This window comes from Pyricularia grisea, assembly GCF_004355905.1.
Source record: "Pyricularia grisea strain NI907 chromosome Unknown Pyricularia_grisea_NI907_Scaffold_2, whole genome shotgun sequence".
NCBI classification, from domain to species: Eukaryota; Fungi; Ascomycota; class Sordariomycetes; order Magnaporthales; family Pyriculariaceae; genus Pyricularia; species Pyricularia grisea.
Window position 1 is genome coordinate 7,476,383 of NW_022156717.1, and position 21,138 is coordinate 7,497,520.

Below are 21,138 nucleotides of genomic sequence, written 5' to 3' on the forward strand. Positions count from 1 at the left end.
TCATTTCGCATTGCACTTGCGATTTGCATCCTACATTGTGGTCAATGAATTATGGTGCAGAGTGCCTTCACAAATTACGCCAGATAAGGAAGAAAGAAGTCTTCTAACAGCGCACTGTAATTTGCTACAGTAATAGTGGTAGATTCTGTTTAGGCTTTGACAGGTGGGGAACACTGTATTCTCTACGTCGGCACGGGTTTTGGCATCTATAAAAAGACTTTGCTTCATTCATGACCTCCCCAAGACGTCTAGATTTCCATGGCCACAGGGACCTTCGTAGGCCGGAAGGGAACGGTGTGGCATGCAATCGGCATTGGAAACGGCCAAGTTAGAAGTAGATGACGACAAGGTTTTGGAAAGGGAGGAAAATGCGGGTTGCGGGTTGCGGGTTGTGGTTGTGTCTGTGCGCCTGTGCGTCTGTGCACCTTGCCCGCCCCGGGGTTATGCTGTACCGGGTTTGTCGTCGGCAACATTTACTCCTATAGGCATAAAAAAAAAGCTACCACACAACCACGGCAGAGGGAAGAGGCAAACAGAGGCGGAAAAATAAAGGGGGCTTGTTTACTGAGGCGCAGCAGCCTTGTCTACAGGAAGAGGATCCCAGGCCCGTCGTTTCTAAAAGTTTTGGGAATGTTCCAGGCTACCGACGTTGAAAGAAACCCCCGCAATTATACATATCTGTGACGGAGCGCCGGAGAAAATAGGGGAAGGAGAAAAAAAAAGAAAGGGAAAAAAAAGGGAGAGTTACTCAGCCATACAGTTCGATTCGAACTTTGCCCTCCTGTCACCTGTCTTGTCTTGTCAGTAACAATTTTACGTTGGTAACATGTTTGATTATATGTATTATGTGTTAAGGGTACACTTTTTTTTTTACTGGCAGCAGGTTTTACAAGTACCACCGTGGACCACGTAATCAAGATTATCGAAGCAGGCGAAACCAAACAAAATTCAAAGCCCCACTATGTTATGTCTCATCCTTCTGTGTTCTGCAGTGCGAACGAGGGTGGCTGGCGAGGCCCTGCATAGTAGACGGTTGCTACCGCTGGGTGATGATCTATGGTACCTAGGTACCTACCTACCTTACCTTAGTTTGATCGCAAGTACTGTAGTATTTTGTCGTAGTAATTGTCACTTCCAAGCAAAACAGAATCCGATGCAGCCGATAATTACTGGGTAGAGATTTCTGACGTCGTAATCATCAACAACCAACAAAATAAGAAAAAAAACAAGCCTTCCGCCAAGAGTTATTTTCATCCATCTGATCAAGTGGCACGACTTGTAGATTGATTAATGCATGTGCTATATAGTACATACCTGCTTTAGGTACTTACCATAATAGCAGCTAGACTAGTATTGGCATACAACAAGTTCACCTCGGGGTGACTAGGTAGGTTTCGATGGCTGTTTTAGGATGGAGCCACACCGTCCCAATCAACTGTCCACTGTATCGGTAAATTCAGCTGTTGCGAACTACTATGTGTCTATACCGCAACAAGTACCCTAAACCTTGGTATTTTTTTTTGTCGTAGTTGTATTCGCTTCGCATTACGGATCGCCACGAGGCCCGAAGCAGTTCCAAGGGAGATCGATTCACATCATAATCATGAATCGCCCGAGGTGGGAGGATCTCGGTTTGTTACTTTTGCTTTTTTTTTTTTTTTTTTTTTTTGCGTATCCACGACGTAGATCTCTCCGTCTGGCAACAACAGGAAGAGAAAAAAAAAGAGGACTACTCGCAACTGAGCAACATGCCAAAACCTGGGCAAAATGGTACAGAGAAAATCCTAGGCCATCGTTATAGATCTACGTCAAGCTGACTCAAATGGCACTGTCGAGGCGGAGACCTAGGGAGGAAGAAATTGTCTCATTCCGGACAGGTTACGGAGCGCGTATTGTATTGTATTCTTCTGTATTTGCATTACCTATCTGTATCGTACCAGAACTAATAATATATTTAGTGATTATCTTTTTTATTTTTCTTCTTCTTTTGTTTTCTCCGGTTATTTCTCCAGTAAAACCTGTTTCGGCAATGCGAAGAGGGTGGGTAATCGGTTTTGCCTTTTCATTGAAAGGTTAACCACATCTTGGCTTTTTTTCTCTTTGTCGCCGAGGAGTTTGTTGCGGCTACCAAGGTGACTAAGGTAGTCTAGTCTAGTCTATTCTAGTTTGTAGCTTATCTGCGACTCTCCTTTCAGTGGGCTAGACTTTTGCAACCATGTGAGCGGACGACGCGCTTGCTTGGTGGACGACGTAAGCTACCTAGCTACGAGTAGGTACGCAGTAAATATCTGAATCATAAAAAGCAAAAAGAAAAGGCCACAGACGCTGTCGCAGGGAAATCCCCAAATTGTTACAGACGTCATCCCATTAAATAGACTTAAAATAAAACGGTCGACTGACGCCACGCTGCTTGAAGATCCCAGCCAAGCAAATCCAACCAAATAAAAAATAAAAGAAATCATCGGCGGGAACAGGTTCAGATGTGGTTCAGATGTGGTTCACTATGGCTTAGGGGCTTAGTTTGAGATGATCTCCTTAATTGCCGCGTGGACATGACAGTACCGTAGTTTTTGTACGAGAATCAACAAGTGAACCGATCGTAGCTTCGAAACTTTACTGTACATACTAACTAGTTCAATAAACTTGAGCCTCATTCAAGATATTTTGTGATATGCACTTTGTACAAAAAACCGTTGTTCATCCCTGTGGCTTGGGTACAAAATATCCTATCCCGAAAAAAAAGAAAAGAAAAGAAAGAAATAAAAGACCCGCTAACCGCTAGCCCTCCCCTTGTAAGCTACGTTTGATCGTCCCCCTTGCCAGTTTGAAGTCGCTCCAGGCCACAGCCGTCCCTTTGCACACCCCCCCAAGTTTCGACGGCAAATGTTACCATCCTTAGGCCAAGCTTTTTCGCTTGGCAAGTCCCCTGCTGAATATGTGTATGATCGCCATGCTTCTTTCTCACTCGCTCTCCACCCAAGAATGATGAAATCCTGCACGAACCGCCCGCCTTGTAACCATTAAGAAAAAAAAAGAGTCTCCGATTCAATGTCTTGGCAGAAACTTGGCAGTTACCTTGTCCTTGTTACCGGGGGGGCAAACGGGGAACAACCTTTCGGAAACAATGGGACGTACAAATAACATGCCTCTCTCTCTCTATCTGTTTTCTCGGATCACAGTTCATACGTTACGGGACTTTTGCAAAACAGGCGAGGTGTTGTAGGTGTTAGTCTCCCACAACAACAGTACGTGTTCTAAGACTCGAAATGATCCTCATCTTTACCAAACACCCCTGTTTTGGGGAATGATAGGCGTTCGTCTGACACAGATCAACATAACAACAGGATCAAGAGGCTGCTGCACTCCCACCCCTGCTCCCTTTCCATAAATCGACTCTTTTCTTTTTTACCCCTTTTTAATATTCGTTACCAGTAAACTAGTTAGTGCCCTTTTCCCCCTCATGCTTGGCATCCCAACTCCACATGCCAAGTTAAATCATCTCGAATTTGACTACCGTTCTAGGCTTCTGGGGCCCCCAACAAAAGGTCGGTCCGGCTTGGGATGGGAGCGAGAAAAGAAGAAATATGCTCATGGATCTAGGAGGGCTCTTCCTCTCTTGGCCCGAGTTCCAACAAGTATCATAGTACACAGCCCTCTGATCTTTGTTTGGATCCAGTTCATTGCCCACTTGGCAGGTCCCAAAGGGTATCTACTGCCTTGTTTTTTTTTTGTTTTTTTTTTACATGATAATATCGATTCTCTATTCTTCCCAGTTGGGGAGAAGCTTGAGAACATCAAAGTTTCTCCCCCTTGTCTAGTCAGACATTCCTTGCAAGGGATTGCTGTACTATGTAGTTCTACGCGCCGCCCCCGACAGAGCTGAAAAAAATAATAATAATAACAGAGTAAATGAGAGAGTGTCATTCGCCCTTCCTGTCATCCTAAACGATCGCCACGCCCCATACATACCCTATGGACAAGGAGGGGAGGGCAACGTGGTCAACACGCACACCCCCCACACCCCATCCTCCGCAACCCCCGAACACCCCCCAGTCCCTGCCGTATACCAAGCTAGGCAAATTTAATGAGGTCCAAGGTTGTGCGTTGCATGTATCCTTTCCAGGGCTCTCAGTAGATACACACACCCTGAGGAAGAGCGGAAGCGCTGATGTAGGAACCCGGCTGAGTGAAAAAAAAAAAAAATGGTTCCTCGTCAAGGATGATGCGACCGGCTTGGACTACCACAGTTTGGATACTAGCCCCGAAGCTTAGTCGTGATGGGGGACACAAAAGATGAATATAAACGTCCGTTTCCCGTCCCTCCACTCGCTATTCCAGTTACTCTTTTTTCCACCCCATCAGTCTCAGGAGTCTGGTAATTTGCTATCGAGTGTGTCTCGCTGGTTGTTTTTCTTTTTTCTTTCGTTGCTTACATTCTTTAAGAGGTATGCTTGATACCAAGAGGCCATACTACTGGCCAATACTCCCTCACCATGAGAATGGAAAATCTACTACATTGACGATGGAGGTAAACTAACCCATGAAACAAACAGCTGTGCTCTCAGTTTTCTCTTCCTTTTTTTTTTTGTATTTTTTTTTTTTCATTTTCCACAGTCGACAGGTTCAACTCCAGACTCGCCAACATGAAGAACTTTGGAAGCATTACCCTCCTGCTGCTGGCAGCGACGTCGTACGTCGTCGCCAGGCCGGCAGTCGAGCAGACCGACCTGCACCTGCACGTCCGCGGCCAGGACGCAGCCCCCGCTTTGGCCAATGCCGCCGCCGCCGACCCTGCTGCCGAAGGGAAGAAGAAGAAGGCGCAGGGCGCCACCGCTGCCGCCGATCCTGCTGGTGCGGCACCGGAGACCGGCGCTGATCCTGCTGGTGGGGCACCCGGGCCCGGCGGCAACGCCACCGCTCCTGCAGACGGCAAGGGCAAGGGCAAGGGCAAGGACGGCAAGAAGGATGGCAAGGGCAAGGGTTAGCTTTTTTTTTCTTTCTCTTGTTCTTTTTCTTTCTCCCTTCCTATCTTATTCAATTCACTAACACGCAATCTGCATGTACAGGTGCCGCCGGAGCCGGAGCTGGAGCCGCTAACGCGACAGCTCCCGATGGCGGCAAGAAGAAGAAGGGCAACAAGGGCAACAAGGGAGGTGCAAACCTAGGCGGCGGCAACAACGCAACGGCCGCCGCCGATACCGGCAAGGGTAAGAAGGATGGTGGAAAGAAAGACCAAGGCGTTGCAACCCTCGCCGCTGCCGGCAACGGAACAGCCGCCGATGGCGGCAAGAAGAAGAAGGGCAAGAAGGGAGGCGCAAACTCCGCCGCCAACAACGGAACAGCCGCCGATGGCGGCAAGAAGAAGAAGGGCAACAAGGGCAAGAAGGGAGGTGCAAACCTCGGCGGCGGCAACAACGCAACGGCTACCGATACCGGCAAGGGCAAGAAGGATGGGCAGAAGTCTCAGGCCGTCCAGTCTGGCGAAGCTGCCGGCCCCAGCTTCGGCCAGATACACGCAGCTGCGGGCGGAGACCAGGCCGGAGGTCTCTCGGGCTTGCTGCGAGAGGTAAGCGTTGAAAATAGCCGACAAGGCGGGACCCCACCCCCCAAATAATCGAGGTTGCACACGAGACTGACATGGTAATCTCCTCATCACAGGTCGAGAGTGCTGCCGACGGCGCCCTTTCGCAACTGAAGCGCAGCATCGTCAGTATGATCGGGGACCTGGAGTAAATACCTACAGTCCCCTACCGGCTAGTGTGGTCTTTTTACGCCATGCTTTTTCGGTTCATCAGAGTCAGCCGACGCCAAAAAAAAAAACTCTTTATACAACCTTGACAGTGTTTTCTACCCCAGTGGTAGAGTAACATGGCCGCCACGAGTTCGCCCATGGCTCTGACCAAGTATCAAAACTACTCGGGACCAACCATGGCCACCTCTCCACCTTTCTTCTCTTCATTGTCGCTCGCCTGAGGCGAAGCGTCTCGCGTCGACCATGTTGATGTGTTAACTTAGCCACTTTTTGTTTCCTTTGTTCGGGGATTTTTCTTTAGCCAACGGCGGCTTCAGGGTTTGTTTCTGAATTTCTTCTAGACGGTTTTCAAGAGTACCTATATACCCCACCACGCAAGAGGTTGGTCCCAAGTTGGACAGCCTGGGTTGTTGGTCCTTGTATCATGAGCACATGGACTGTCCGACAGACTGAATTCAGACTTACCGAGTGCAGAAAAAAACCTTGTTACTTTGCCATACGTGATTGATGACTTGCATACTTTCAGGCTTACCGGTAAACACGCAAGCTTTGCCTGGGTCTAGATGCATGATACTGACTAACAAGATTTAGCATGTAGTCAGCGAGGGAATGCCCAAAAGAGCAAATCACTAGTAAGCAACTATACGCGCTCTCAAAATATCCCTCCGACAAAGTCATGAGTCTTGCAGGGGGAACTAGTAGCGGGCTGAAACAACTGTTCCCCGCTGGGCCAGACACGGAACCCCTGCGCCGGGCTGCACCGGTCAAGCTTTTACTGACCATATTATACTGGACTTGAACCCGGACCCCGGATTATTTCTCCGCAACGAATCCTCGGGTCAAAGTCCAGATCGTCCATCATCCGTCACATCACGTTATATATAGCTCTACTGACAATCATGGTAACGGAAACAACGTGAATCAGGGGAACTCTCGGTGACGAGCTTGCCCTTGCGTGATGCGTCACGATTTCCGAGGACCCGGTTACCTGTTGATTGTTGTCTAAAACAGGGTCTCTGCATTACTGGAAAACATACGACGAGCAAGTTTCCCCTACTACGTCCGTATCAAAAGACGAGCACAAATTCTCAATCGATATTTGTAACTGTGTAACAATATGGATGACACGACTCACCTGCTGAGCAGAGTTCATCTCCAACCGTACAGGTGTTGCCTGCCTCGTTTCGAAGTGCTTAAACATCTCGAGTTTTCAAGGGTAGAGGCAGACTCACCTCTTAGCATCCAAGACCCAACAAACATCTCGTTGGAGCTTTTCATCGAGATCACCAATATTTATTATGGGAAACAAACTAAACAGTTAGGTTTACTAGGTTTGGACATGATTGGGTAGTACACACCATAGCCCGGTGGCCAGATTAAACATGTGCGTGCGCTAGTGATGTGTAAGTAGGTATCTGCATGTGCGTCATCCTGGCGCAGTCGTCTGTTGCCCGATAATTGTCGCATGTTTGCCAAAAGTCGAGGAAGAGGTTGCTGGTGCTTCAGTCGTGTAATGTCATCTGGCCAAGAACGTCAAACGAGTTTGGATGTTGAACCAGTACGTACTTGGAGACTGTCATCCAAAGCCTCACCTCCATCCCAACTGTCAAACGCCAAATCCTTCTCTGACCGCTGTCGATACCTAGGGGAGGGACCGTTGCCAGGAGTAGCTATGTTATTCAGTGGGCACGAGCAGAATCATGGAAAAGAACGCGTACGTCCAATGCTCGCCGATAGCAGTAAAGCTCGCGAGTGATCTAATCCTCCTCAATTTCACCTTCTTCACTCCCGCTGTGCACACCTGCAGCGTCATCCTTGGGTGCTTGGGAGCCACGCGCGCTCTTGCGAGTGCTGTCCACTGCTGGTGAAGTCTTTTCACGTGAAGACTCTCGCTTGAGTCTCTGTTTTTTTTTATTATTCAAGTGTCAGTATACCTGATTGGAAGGGACCGTGATGGATTCTGGCCGACGTACCTTGGAATCGCGCCGGTCCGGCTCATCATCCTCGCGTCTACGGCGCACTGAAGAAGAACCAGAAGCTGCCGCTGCAGTGGGAGTTGCCGCGGTCGATGGCTTGTCATCCCCATAGTTGAGCTCATCGGTTGCCCGGCTGCTCACCTCACGACGGCGGTACAACCGCTCACGCGACTCTTCCCGTTCGCGTCGCTCGCGATCATAATGTCCTGACCCCTCGTCTCTCCTGGAGCGTGGGGGACGGTCGTAGTCACGGTCGCGCGCTCTTTCTCGATCCCGGTCCCGATCCCGGTCACGCTCGCGATCCCTATCCCGTTCACGTTCCCTGCTGCGGTCGTCATCCCTGCGAGAACGTGGAATGCGATCACTGTCGCGATCACGCGCCCTATCACGTTCACGGTCTCGGTCCCTACTCCTATCCCGATCCCTTGCCCGATCACGGTCCCTATCCCGGCTGCGAGTTCTATAGTCCCTGTGGCTGTGTCGATCGTCGCTCCGACGCTCTGGCCGGTCTGACAAAAGGCTCTCAGCCATGCTAGACTTTCGGTAGTTAAGTTCGCGCTCGGCAATCGCCTTGCGACGATCGGCCTCGTACGAATCAGGTTCAGGGCTACGGCTTGACCTGGCAGCGCGACCGCCATGGCGATGAGATCGCTCACCTCTATCTTTATCGCGGTAGCTGGAACGCTCGTCTCTATCGCGGCGGCGTTGGCGATCTCGTTCGGCATCCTCTTCCTTCTCCCGAAGTCTGCGTAGATACTTTTCAAATGCCCCGCGACGAGCATCTTCAGAGTGTACTGCCTGGAACTCATCACTTTTCTGGAGGCGGGGTTTGACCTTTTCATACGTGTCGTTGACACTGATTGGTGGCTCAACGCGCTTCATGTAAGCCCGAAGGTCTTCAATGGCTCGTCGCTCTTTGCGTTCTGCCTGGCGTTCCTCATCTGTTCGCTTCTCCTTTCGCTTCTCGAGGAGCTGCACGACCAACATGATTGAATCAGTATGGACACTATCATTACACAACAGGCGGATACCAAAACTTACACGCTCAAAAATCAATGAAAGCACTTCTTGATCAAGGTTAGCAGTACGACGATCCTCCTTCATGACTGCCAAGAAACTGTCGAAGGTGGTCTTGGGCGATACTTCGAAGCGTTTATCCTGCACTCACGAAAACACCGAGTAAGTATGAGGACCATTCCCGAGTAGATAGCCCATTGGGGGAATAAGGTACTCACATCAATGACATCTTCAACATCATTTCGCGTGCTCCGCAAAGCACGCTCTTCCTCCTCAATGATATCAAAAAACATATCCTGCGGAGTCGAGCCGCTTTGCCCAAGGATAGCCTGGTATCGTTCGTCATTCTCAATCAGAGGAAAAATCTGGCTCCACTTGGTAGAGGCCTTGATTTTGCCGGCTTGTCTAAGCTCCGTGAGCAGGGCCGAGAAAGCATCGCGGGCCTTGCGCTCTTGCCTGTACTTCTTGGTCTTTTGTTCTTGGCGCGAGTCGTTGAAGCTGCGCTCGAGTGCCTTGATGTGGTTTTGGAAAACGGTCAAAATGTCAAACTTGGTCAGGGACTTGTACTTTTCGTCGCTTTGAAAAGGAGGAGTGGCAGATATGATTCCTTGTGCATCGGCCCAACGCGTATATGGGTCCAGGTTGAGTTTTGGTAGCAGCTCAATCAACCCGTCCATTGCGCTCTTGCGCAAGGCGGCTTGTTCTTCAGCATGCGCAAGCTTCAGGTCCCGCACGTAATCCTCAAAGAATTGCCGACGCTCGTTGTCGTCACCAGCCGAGCGGAAGACGGTCTCACCCTCGATCATGGGCCGCGCCACCTTCCAGCGGGTGTAGTATTTGATCTCCGGATGGCTCTTGAGCATAGCAGTAAAGTCACTCCGAAGCTTTGCCAGCCGCTCCTTCTGACGCTCTTTGTCCTGAACAACAACGTCGTGACAGTATTTCTCGAAAGCAGCCTTCCTGTCCTTGGGATCCTTGATCGCCCGGTAGTGCGGGTCCTTAACAATGGTGCGCAATGCCTGCTCCCAAGTCCAATTCGGTTCGACACCGCTGCGGCGTAGCAGCTTGACAAAGGCAGCCTCGGCCTCTTCGGGCGAGTCAAATTCAGGTTCGTTGCTGGCAGGAATAAAGGATTGAAAGCGACTATCGTTGCCAAATGTCAACTGACGAGACTCGGGCAGTGATTCCCTGCGATCACGATCACGGTCCCGGTCCCGGTCGCGATCCCGTTCTCTATCACGGTCACGATCACGATCGCGATGATGATCGTAGCCAAGTCCATGACCATGATTTCCCCTTCCATGGCCATAGCCTCCACCGTCGCGACCTCCATCGGCTCTATCACCACCGTGGCCGCCAGGTGTAGAGAAAGCAGGGGCACTGCACAGCCAAAGATTCAGTCAGCATACAATTGTGTGATGGACCAAGAATAAGCTACATTTGACGGACGGTACTCACGAGGGGGTTGCAGGGACGCCCAATGCCGCCTTGTATACCTCTGGCATCTCCCAAGAGCTCTGCTTTGTCTCAGTGTTATACCAGTATTTACGACCGCCTTCTGCAGTGTATTCTTTCCATGGCTGGTTGGCAAGCGCACGCTGTATTGATGCAACACAAATTAGCTAGCTCTTCATCACCAGTGATCTCGGGATCCAGATCTCCCAGGTAGCGCGTCATATACTGACCTCCGCGGGCGTCATCATATCCTCCGGTTTAGTCCATTGGGTGACCTTAGTGGCCGAGTTGTAGTAGTAAAGGCGACCGTCAGCGGTACGGTGCTCTTGCCAAACAGCTGCAACGGGCGGCGGTCCGCCTGGCGGGGGAAAGCCCCCGTGTACGCCGTTCATTTTTGAAATTCTTCGTGATCAGAGTCGAGGTCTAGTGGTTAGATTGCAAATAAGAATGCTTGACAACGACACACGTCGTGATCAATGTTGGAGATTTTGCAATTGGATGCCGACTGGATCGCAGCCCGTCGCAAATCGGGATTCAAGGGGAATTTCTCAATCCCCATGAAAAATTGTCGCAATATGAAGTCAGGGAAAGCTCCAGACAACGCGTCGCAAGTTCGTCCTAGAATTAATTGGTAGGCCTGGTCCGAGCCAGTGGGTCTCCAGTGGGTCTCCAGTGGGGCCGTTGAAGCTCCCTGGATTTTACTGTACGCTCGCTGGTACTGAGCCAAGCTGGGGTTATCCAGCAGTAGACTAGCGCCTGACAAGCTCCCTCCACAGGGCATAGCTGTAGATCCCCGAGTCGAACTGTAGCTTCGTGACCAGGCTGACTTTGCTGAGGATACCTTGCCTGGTTGAACATTTCAGGAATCTATTCAGCATTTGCAATCGAATAACTCTTGGTGATTACCAAAACGGGCTACGTTAGTGCCGCATTGTTTGCGCGCACACAAGAGATTAGATCATGCGCCTGGAGCAAGCATTCTCAATATATTGACACCGTCTAATTGTCTGTCGAGGGTTGACCAAGACCTATTTAGCGCCAGTTAAACCCTCCCACCATCACTGCGCACCACGACACCATGGCCGATCGCGAGGATGAGGATTCCTCCAACATTGACTCGGAATTTATAGAAGCATCCCAGCTCACCTATGCCGTTCCTCTCTCATCATCGCCAGACCTCGCAGAAGTGCTGAAGCAGAGCAGCAGTAAAAGCTCCACGTCGTCGCCTTTCAATTCACTCGAACAGAGGGCATTCCTCTTTTTTGGTATGCTGCCATCTGCTCCCATCCTCCGTCCTGCTTCTAGCGCTCTGCCCTGTCATGGTCTCACAGCCTCGCTCATTCATAGAACTGGCAACTTTCAGATGAATCCATCCATGTCTATCTCATACTACGAACCCCACGACGCGACGAGGAATACTTGCGGCCACTGCTGGCCCGCATCTCCCTGTCGCTCGAGGCCTACGTCGTGAATAGTAACGCTCTGGGCCGGGACCACAGCCCACCGGCTAGCGAAGTAATCTTCAGTGATGACGCTGTAGAACGAAGCCTCGAGGCAGGCAAAGTCGACAATGCCACCGAATCCGAGCAAAGTGATAACTTGCCGGTAATCCTACACGATGATACAGACGGGGAAGACAAGGAGCGGTATAGCTTCGCGATATGGAAGGTTCCGGTGCTCATTTCAAGGCCACGCATCAGACTGCAAAGTCCCACCGTTGTGTTTGCGGCAGCGGCACACCTGCGTGCTCCGGTGACACCAGACGAGAACAGCGGAGATGTCGACGACAGTGACGGTGGCATAGTGAGGAATGGCTACCTAGAGAGTCGCGCGCCGGTAGGGCTCAATCTGCTCGAGCCCTTTGCTCACGACCCGGCTCTGCACGGCTTCAAACCGAGATTATCCGCTCAGCGTGTCTCGCTCGTGGTCCCAGTGACGCAGAGCAAGGACTTTCGACGGCCCATCAGGGGCCTCCAGAATCTGAGCTTCGACGTGGTGGCGGCAGTGCATACACGGGTCAAGTTTGCGCGGCCGAATGCTCAACCTGCTAGCTCAACCGTGATCGCCATGCTCGAGTTGGACTTTACGCCATATTTCGAATGTGAAACCGTCCTCACCAACATCTCGCTGAGCCTACCCTCGGGCGTCGTCACCGACATGAACAGCGACGCGGGCCTGAAGTTACCCTTGAGCTGCGTAGCTCACGACCACGTGACGTTCCTGTATCGACTCGCTCCCACCGAGCATGAGCAGCTCCTCGAAGGCGCCCCAGTGGCCGTGACCGTGCCTGGCACACCACGGGCGTCCATGGCCCCCGCCGCCCGGGATCTGGACATATCTATAGAGGTCAAGGCCCTAGTCCGCCCTGGCGAGTGCACTCCTCGCCTGAAGATGGCCTGGAGCACCCCCGTGGACTTCACCCCGCCCGTGAACCCCGGCTTTGGCGCATCCTCCATGGCACCACCCCTACAGCGAGCCCATCGACCCTCTCAGCTCTCCATCGACGGCGCCGCCTCCATGGTCAACCCGGCCGTGGCCCGCCCAGACTCCCTCCCCGGCCTCGAGGCCGCCACGCAGCGCAACGTGGAAACCACGATACCCGATTTCGGCATCACCATCACCTTTTCCGGCCCCGAGAAGCCCGCCCGCGTAGGCGAGGAGTTTTGCTGGTCCGTCTTCGTCGTCAACCGCTCCGGCACCTCGGCCCTGCCCATCTCCAACGCCCCGCCCGTCTCGCGCAAGCTCGCCCTGCGCGTCATTCCCAAGCGCCGCCGCACCAACGACGTGCGCGTCGTCCGGCCCCCTACCAGGCGGCAACCGCCCGCGGCAGCTGCCAAGGGGAAGAAGGACCCGGTCGCCAGGGAGCAGCAGCTGATCGCCGACGCGGTCATCGACGAGAACGTCGTGCACGCCATGCACCGCAGTTCTCTGGTCGAGGGATACGACGTCCTATGCCTCAGCGCCGACGCTCGGGTCGGTCCACTGGCCCCGGGGGCTTGTCACGTCGTGGACTTGCGCTTTGTGGCGTTGCGGGCGGGGACTCTGACTATCGAAGCTGTGCGGGTTGTGGATATGGTCTCACAGGAGCATGTCGACGTCAGAGAGCTTCCCACCATCCATGTAGAACCAGAACTGACAGAGTCTTGAGTGGGGAGTTTGCCCTGATGGGGGAAGTCGTTTACTGGGTTTAACGAGGCTAGATGGAAAAGCTTTATTATATGTCTAGAAGAGCACTGCCGACAGTCATACCAATAACTCACCAAGATGAGGAGACTTACACACGCAGTAAACAGCGATTTGGGTCGCCATGTGATAAAGTTTCTCAAGGCTTCCTAAAGCCGGCCATAAACACTATTTACCTAAGCCAAGTAAATGCAAAACCTTTAGGTATAAGAAGACTACATTGTTGAACCATGCTTGACATTTCCGTGGACAACTGAATCGCTGCAAAAAAAAAAAAAAAAAAAAAAAAAAAAAAAAAAAAAAACGCCGCATATGCTATCGAAACTCACACCAAGAGACCAACAAAAGTAAACATATCCTCTTTGGAAGGTGGCGTCGAATGAGATATCCTATTCGCAACCGTCTCATAACACATACCCGATTATCATAAAAGTTCATCCAAGTCGTCGTCCCAGCCCAACTGCTGATATATGGATTTTGGTTTGGTAGAGCCTCCACCCTGAGGCCTTTCAGGTTCTTTTACAAGACCGGCACTATCATCCGCAGAAGTACGTCTTCCGACTGGTGATAGGAAGACCAGGTGAGCTGGCTGATGAGGCTTGATCCCAGCTCTAGTACCCGACATCAATAGAGCAGGTTGGCATGGAGATGGGGATTCCGCTATCACGTTATTCCGAGCCTTCTTCACAGGTGTTTCCAGTAAAGACGCCGACCGAGGCTGTTGCCATTGTACAGTCGATGTCCGGCTCTTGCCTGATGGCGTGGTAGCAATGGCTACCACTAAAGGATCTTCATGCTCAGCCGAAACACCCGGAGCGGTAAACATGGACTGGTGTGGCGAGGACGCTGGCACAAGATCTGCCACGCCAGGGGGTTGCAACAAGTCCCGGGAGAAAGGAACAGGCTGCGATTTGGTCTTTTGCCACCACTGAGATGATTCTTCTGTTTGTGGTCGCGGTGCGACTTTCCTTGCCTGTAATGGAGATGAATTTGGTACGGCATCCCGCTGTCTTGAGGCCTGGCGCGGCGATGGTGTGTTGGCCACATGGCGGGGTGTTGCACCAACCTGGGCCGGTTCTTCCAAGAGTGACGCCATCGCTGCCGCTGGCTGCGTTACCGAACGACCACGAGCAAGCTTAAAACCCTTGCCATATTGCAATGCGCCTTCGTCTACTACATCAAGCACATCCTTGAACCTGGCGTTTGCGGGTGTCGCCTTGACCTGAACATGGTTCACGGGACTTCTAGCTAGCTTCCGGGTATCTGCAAAATTTCAAGAGGTCAGCGCATGATATACTCTGCAAGTATCAGCTGGCATTCACAGGTACACATACTCGAGACATATGTAGGTCCTCCGAACAGACGCTTCTCAGTCTCCTCAACCATGACTTTGCCTGCAAGCAGGCGGTTTGGCTTTTTGAGAGCCGATATTGCGTTCCTAAGCTCGGCATCAACCATAGCCTTCTTCTTCGCCCTTGCGTCGTCGGCGTTTGCAAAGCTAGAACTTCTTGAGTGCATCAATTTCGGCGCCTGCTTCTCCTTTGAGCCTGCAGTGGCAGAGGACGGGTCATCTTCGAGCGAGTCAACCGCATCTTTCAATGACCTGGTTTCGCTAAAAGATCTGGACTCGCTTGCCTCCCGTTTAAGCCCAGGGACGTGTGCAACCGTTGCATGTCGCAGGTGTGCTAGAGCATCTGAAGGCCCCCTGGAGACGCTACGGCGGAGTTTGTCGTTGGAAAGTACACGCTCCAAGCTCCGTGCAGAAGACTTTGAAGTAGCAGACTTTGCAGTGCCAGGTCTCTTAGTCACGGCACCCGGTTTGCTGCCCATTTTCACCTTGGTACTTGAGGAAGGAATTGGCTTCTCGCGCCTTTGTTTTCGTGGAGACTGTTTCACCGGACCACCGAGTTTGCGGTTCAAATTTTCACAGACTTCAGGTAACCGTGCGGAAAAGCTGGATGAACATGAATCGTCAGCCACAGAAACGATACAAGGAAACGCCTCTTTGACTCACAATGGAACAATGATGTCGGTGCAAAAGTCTCTCAAGGGCTTATCAGACACTTCTGCTTCGTCTTCGTGTGTCTGTGATTCCGCTAAGGCTTTCACCTCATCCAGAGTGATCGACTCCCAAATGCATAAGCGGTCGGCGTGTACGTCGAGAAGCACAGGATAGTTGTGCTTGTTCCTTTTTTTCTTATGCCCGCCAGTCTCCGCCACCACCGCCGTAGGCACTGTGTCAAGACCAGGAAGCTGAACATCGGCGGGATTCTCAGGGGGCCGCGCCGCCTCGAGTGCTAGTATCTCCATGATCAAAATCATTTGTAGCAGTGTCTCCCTTCTCCTCAAGCACGATATGTGATAACGCATGTGCTGCGGCTGAACCGAAACTTCATCGTCCTTGAGTTCAGGTTTCGTCGCACTCCACCACTTCCTCACGTCTTCATCTTCGTTACTATAGAGCCCATTCTTGCCAAGCTTGAACTTTTTGGATTTCTTCTTCCTGACCTTCTCACCCCCGTCATCTGAGCTGTCCACGAGTCTCTTCATCTGATCAAGCATATTTGGTATGGTACTTAGATACTTTTTGTCGATAGAAACTGTAGTTAATACCATACTCTTGAGAAAATCAATCAAGTCCGACATCTCGAGAATGCCATCAATGTTCAGGTTGAAGGCCGCTCTTGCTCTGGACAAAGGCCCTTTGGGAAAGTAGGCGAGGTTTCCCTAATGATATTGAGTTAGAACAAGCAGCCGCACGCGACTTTGATCCAGTTCGTGTCGTACCTTGGAATGATAGAGAGCCTCAAAATAATGGTTCCTGATGTTGGCAAATATTTCTTCGGCTGTCTGGGCTGCATCTGTGGTGACTGGGAGTTCAGAAACCTGCGGCCTGGGGTTTGCCAGCTGCGAGACTTCCTTTGAAGCAGGTTCAGAAGGCTGGGAAGTAGCAGCATATCCATGCTCATGTGTCTCATATAGACCATCATCGATAGGCGTCGGTAGCTGGCAAGCTGTAGCTTGTTCCTGTGATGAGGGCCCTGCTACCGATGGCGACCTTGGTCGTTTCCTGCAAAGTGACTGTAGATCCTCGATTGCTTGTCGTTTTCGATTGCTCGCCTTGTACAGCTGGGGAACGTGGAGCGTTGGTGTAGCTGGCTTTGCTACAACGGCGGGTGTCTTTGATACAAGACCTGTCGTGCCCAAGCGTTCTCGGCAGCATACAGTAGCTTGCTGGGCCAGCTCATCCAGATGTACCCAGTCCCCCAGCCTGCAAACCACATAATGACCATTCGTATGCCGCTCGATTGCATATGCGCTATGTTTACCCGACTCCGAACGAGCCACAAGTACACTCGAGCCAAGGCGACTTTCCAACTCCATGATACGTATACGTGACTCGAAAAACCGGCAGGCAGGAAGCTCGCCGTAAGGAGCAGCCAGGTCGATGTATGCCAAAGAGAGGCATTCTCGAGGGAGCAGCATAAGCGGCTGCAGCTGCACACGCTTTGTTTGAAGATTGGGAGGATGAGGCTGAGCAAGAATGCAAGACAGTGTTAGCCATAGTGTATGTGCAAGACGAAAGGCATCACACCATCACTGTCCGCCAAGACGGACCTTGATCGAGATGCTAGGCCTCAGTAAGTCCTCCATGGCCAGGCCAGGGGCTTTCTGGGTCGCCTCCGTGGTAGCATTGGTGCCTTGGTCCGTCGAGGTGTCAACCTGACGAGCTGCTTCGGGATCTCGTGTTGATTTCGCAGTGAAGAATGGCACTGAATCGTTCGAAGCCTTCCAAGTGACCGCCGTAGGTGTGGGGTGGCTTCCCTTTGCCAGGGAGGTCCGTCTTTGCTGTGATGGAGGACGCAAATCACTGGAAGGTTGTTTGGAAGAGGACATGCTACAAGTGTAAATAAGGCGCCATGAACCCGTCAAATTAAAAACAAAGAATTCATATCCAATAATTGTTATAACATTGTTGTCAATGCCTTAGACAAAATCATATGTTCACAATCGCAGTCTCGGCGTGGTTGTGGAATCAATTAGGTCAATTGGGTCCAGTTTTGGACAAACCTCTTAATCGCGTCTAATTATCCGACAGCGCGTCATAGTGTTTCTCTCAGGGCTGAAAAGACGCGACAGGAATATACTGTACCACTTACTGGCTGCACCCCACCCTGCCGGGTTGGGTTTGGTCAGTGTGACCCATCTGTCAATTTGCTAGGATCACATGATGAACTCCAATAAACTCAGGGGTAACGACTGCAATGCGAATATGATTTGTTAGACATCGTCCTGACAACCAACGTCATTCAACAAGGGAGTACTATATCAGCGTAACAACATCTACATATGGTTTCTCGCCAGTATATATCAAGTTCACTATCCGCCAAACGCTGGGTGACAATGCTCCAAGTGCTATTGCAAAGGTATCGGCCCCATCTCTGTAACTTGCACTTTAGTGGCCGGATAGTCTGGTGATCCGAATTTTGAGATTTGCGAATTGACTTGACCTTATATCATTTACATACGAATACCCATCCACGCATAATGGATGCGTTGACGACAGTCATCCTACTTAACCGTTGCCCCTCAATCCACACTTGACCATGCTGTATCTTTAACCCAAATACCGCTCTGACTTTGCTGTTCCTAATCCTGACCTTACTTCCCGCCTGATCATAGCAGGTAGATCAAAGCTAAAAGGCCAATAATATTGGCAGCAGAGATGGCAGTACTATCTCTTGTCTTAACAGCCGCTCGGAACAGAAAAAGTTGAAAACAAATCTAGCTGGCAAGCTGTGGGACCAGGCTAACAGGGGAACTTTACTGGTCGTCGGGAGTGAGGTAATGTCCGGGTCGTCGTCTTCGCCCGAGGTCTCCTCATCATCCAAGCCAGCCGTGTCCCTACCGCCGGATTGACCCCTCTTTTGAACGCCTAAAACGCCTGAAGCTGATGCATTGTGATCGTTATTCCGATTAAACGGAGAATCCTCTGGAGTGCCCTTATTGACAAATATTTCAAGCAGTTGTTTTTTCTGGGTCCTCCAGGAAGAACTAAATTGGGATGATTGTGGTCAGTATTATGATAAAACAGCAGTCCCCTAAAACTCCAGCTCGCTTGGTTCCACTTACGAAGTTTCCACTGAGTTTCTGCTCCTGGTCCAGCTGTGAGTTGGCCTTGTTGATACGTGGGCGGTAGTTTGTAGGGTCGCGACGGAAAGTCACATCCAGGTTCTTCAAGAAAGAGTTGCAGCCAGTGAGAAGAGACTCTGGCTTGTTGGCGTGCGCATCGATACCTGGCTTGCCGTCGAATACGATGACACGGTCTGCCAGATACGTGGCCATGATGAAATCGTGCTCGACGATGAAGGCCGTCTTCTTAGTGTGCATAATGTAGCGCTTGATGACACGGGCAGCAATGATACGCTGCTCCGAGTCGAGGTATGCAGAAGGCTCATCGATGAGATAGATGTCTGCAGGCATACCGAGAGCCAGAACAATGGCGACACGCTGCAATTCACCACCGGACAGGTTCTTGACTTCCTGGTCGATGAAGTCGTCAAGCTTGAGCGGCTTGACAACATCTGTCTGGAACTGTGGCGACAAGAAAGCCGGGCGAATCTTCTTGAAGAATAGCTGGCGGACAGTACCTTCAAACTTGGGTGTGATCGTCTGAGGCTTCATGCTGATCTTCATCTCAGGCACCTTCTTGGCAGAGTCGGGCTTGAGAGCGCCAGCCAAGAGCCTACAAAAAGTTGTCTTGCCGGTACCGTTTTCTCCCATCATGACAATAATCTCCGAGTCCTCAAAGTCGCCAGCATCAATGCGAAGCTTGAAGTTGCCAAGCGTCTTCTCCATGGGGGGATAGTTGAACGCACGGCTGCGGTCGATCTGGAACTCATCAGCTGCTTCAGCAATGCGGAAAGTGAGAGACTCGTCACGGAACCGCAAGTTCTCCGTGGGAATGTGACCATCGAGGAACACGTTGATGCCCTCACGAACCGAGTGCGGCAGGGTGACCACACCATAGACCGCCGGCTTTCCGTAAAGAACGCAGATGTAGTCCGAGAGATAGTCCAGCACGGACAAATCGTGCTCTACTACGATTACGTAGTCGTCTGGGCGAAGCAGAGACCTAATGATGCTGGCGGCAGCCAATCTCTGCTTGACATCAAGGTATGATGATGGCTCATCAAACATGTATCTGTTTGTAGCCACGGCTTTGTTAGAAAGATAGTTCAGGGATTGCGACTAGCCGCGAGAAGCAACACGTACACGTCGGCCTTTTGAACACAGACAGTTCCGATGGCAAAACGTTGCAGTTCTCCACCAGAAAGCAAGTTGATGTCACGGTCATAGATGTGTCGCAACTCTGGCAGATATTGTTAGTAAAAATTCTGACAAATGCATGCACCATGGAAGCAGGGCCATACCTAGAACATCAAGGACTTGGTCAAGGTTATCAAGGGATCTCCTGCTCTCGATGAGATGCTTGACACTCTTCTCTGCACCAGGACGGAGCGCTTTCGGGATCTGGTCCACATATTGCGGCTTGACGACAGCCTTGAGGTCATCCTCCAGTAGCTTTGTGAAGTAGTCTGCAAAAGTCCATTATCAGTCACTGCGCATACGACAGAGACAAAAGGGTCTTGTGAGTATGCCTTACTCTGAAGTTCGGAACCACGGAAGTACTTGATGACTTCCTCCCAGTCCGGAGGGTTATCAAACTTGCCCAAGTTGGGCTTGAGTTTACCACTGAGGATCTTAAGAGCTGTACTCTTTCCGATACCGTTGGTTCCAACAAGACCAAGAACGTTTCCAGGCCGCGGCATGGGCAGACGGTGAAGTTTGAAGCTGTTGGCAGAGTAACGGTGCGTCACCTGTGACTCGAGGTTCGTGGGCAGGTTGATGATCGTGATGGCGTCGAAAGGGCACTTCTTGGGGCAAATACCACAACCGATGCAAAGAGTCTCGGACAAGTAGGCGATGCGCGAATCGGGAGAGACCTCGATGCAGAGCTTGCCGCTACGCACCACAGGACACGACTTCTTGCACTCCTGACGACATTTCTATAGATGATTACGCTCATGAGTTAGTTACCCTGTGCTTTGATCCCAGAGGGCTCATGCTTGATTTGCTTTCGTACCTTCGGCTTGCACTATAAAATTTCCAACAGCAACACGTTAGTATCCTAGCTTGTCGCATTCGTTCCGAATACTAGTGCGACTATTGACATCGCATCGGTCCGGCCCTCCGTCTTGATGGTCGCATACCTTGTCGCTATTCACAATAGCAATACTGCATGCAGAAGAAGATTGTTAATACGGTGCAGAAGCCAGAATATATTCATAGATGCTTTCACCTACCGAGTGAGCTTGTCACTCATCTTGGCCAAATTTGGAGGTAGTCGCAAATCAAAATTGGCTCAAGTTGGTAGCTGTTCCAGGATGTAGATACCGTGGCTGTGACCAGGTGAGTTTTTTCCCCCTGCGAATCTTCAATAGCAACAGATAACAAAGAAACACAATTCTTTAGCTCTGACACGCGCCAGAACAAGAGTAACCTCTTCGAGTTGAGGGGGTTAGCTTTACATGTGTCGTTGTGGCGGGGCAGGGCTGTGGGAAAAAAAGAGGGCACACCTTGGAGGGGTCACTCATGTTCCGTCATTATGCGCCAAAATGCCTGTAATCGCAAACTGGGCTTATGTGATAGGTTCACATCATTTTCGCAACAACTTTTGTTCTCCATTTCGTC

At 51.0% G+C, this 21,138-nt stretch overlaps 5 protein-coding genes across 5 annotated transcripts; 2 read left to right on the plus strand and 3 right to left on the minus strand.

Moving 5' to 3' along the window:
• Positions 1–4,643: 4,643 nt before the first annotated feature.
• PgNI_04806 (uncharacterized protein) lies at positions 4,644–6,343 on the plus strand (the record flags this gene model as incomplete). Its single annotated transcript, XM_031124849.1, has 3 exons — positions 4,644–4,980; positions 5,067–5,566; positions 5,659–6,343. 3 exons carry the CDS (start codon positions 4,644–4,646, stop codon positions 5,731–5,733), a joined length of 912 nt encoding a protein of 303 aa, XP_030985307.1. The 3' UTR covers positions 5,734–6,343.
• Positions 6,344–7,207: 864 nt separating this feature from the next.
• Positions 7,208–10,764, minus strand: PgNI_04807 (uncharacterized protein). Its single transcript, XM_031124850.1, has 6 exons — positions 10,431–10,764; positions 10,204–10,343; positions 8,964–10,125; positions 8,770–8,886; positions 7,726–8,700; positions 7,208–7,653 (listed from the first exon to the last, which is right to left on the minus strand). Exons 1-6 carry the CDS (start codon positions 10,590–10,592, stop codon positions 7,510–7,512), a joined length of 2,700 nt encoding a protein of 899 aa, XP_030985306.1. The 5' UTR covers positions 10,593–10,764; the 3' UTR covers positions 7,208–7,509.
• Positions 10,765–11,040: 276 nt separating this feature from the next.
• PgNI_04808 (uncharacterized protein) lies at positions 11,041–13,347 on the plus strand (the record flags this gene model as incomplete). Its single annotated transcript, XM_031124851.1, has 2 exons — positions 11,041–11,465; positions 11,564–13,347. Exons 1-2 carry the CDS (start codon positions 11,279–11,281, stop codon positions 13,345–13,347), a joined length of 1,971 nt encoding a protein of 656 aa, XP_030985301.1. The 5' UTR covers positions 11,041–11,278.
• Positions 13,348–13,807: 460 nt separating this feature from the next.
• PgNI_04809 (uncharacterized protein) lies at positions 13,808–17,280 on the minus strand (the record flags this gene model as incomplete). The annotated part of the gene is made up of 5 exons (XM_031124852.1): positions 13,808–14,646; positions 14,718–15,337; positions 15,398–16,110; positions 16,171–16,917; positions 17,002–17,280. 5 exons carry the CDS (start codon positions 17,278–17,280, stop codon positions 13,808–13,810), a joined length of 3,198 nt encoding a protein of 1,065 aa, XP_030985300.1.
• A 582-nt stretch (positions 17,281–17,862) lies between these two features.
• On the minus strand, positions 17,863–20,992 carry PgNI_04810 (uncharacterized protein). Its single transcript, XM_031124853.1, has 7 exons — positions 20,751–20,992; positions 20,658–20,682; positions 20,051–20,453; positions 19,818–19,982; positions 19,660–19,756; positions 18,517–19,588; positions 17,863–18,438 (listed from the first exon to the last, which is right to left on the minus strand). The coding sequence occupies exons 1-7, from the start codon at positions 20,768–20,770 to the stop codon at positions 18,403–18,405; spliced, it is 1,818 nt and encodes a 605-aa protein (XP_030984007.1). The 5' UTR covers positions 20,771–20,992; the 3' UTR covers positions 17,863–18,402.
• Positions 20,993–21,138: the final 146 nt, after the last annotated feature.

Bases quoted from the DNA above. Each gene is read 5' to 3' on its own strand.
- PgNI_04807 (XM_031124850.1), bottom strand. From the start codon at position 10,592: ATGAACGGCGTACACGGGGGCTTTCCCCCGCCAGGCGGACCGCCGCCC. The intron at 10,344-10,430 runs GTCAGTATATGA...GCATCAATACAG, and splicing joins ATATGATGACGCCCGCGGAG to CGTGCGCTTGCCAACCAGCC. The intron at 8,701-8,769 runs GTAAGTTTTGGT...TTGGTCGTGCAG, and splicing joins TTTCATTGATTTTTGAGCGT to CTCCTCGAGAAGCGAAAGGA.
- PgNI_04810 (XM_031124853.1), bottom strand. From the start codon at position 20,770: ATGAGTGACAAGCTCACTCG. The intron at 20,683-20,750 runs GTAGGTGAAAGC...TTCTGCATGCAG, and splicing joins ATGAGTGACAAGCTCACTCG to TATTGCTATTGTGAATAGCG. The intron at 18,439-18,516 runs GTAAGTGGAACC...ATCCCAATTTAG, and splicing joins AGAAACTCAGTGGAAACTTC to TTCTTCCTGGAGGACCCAGA.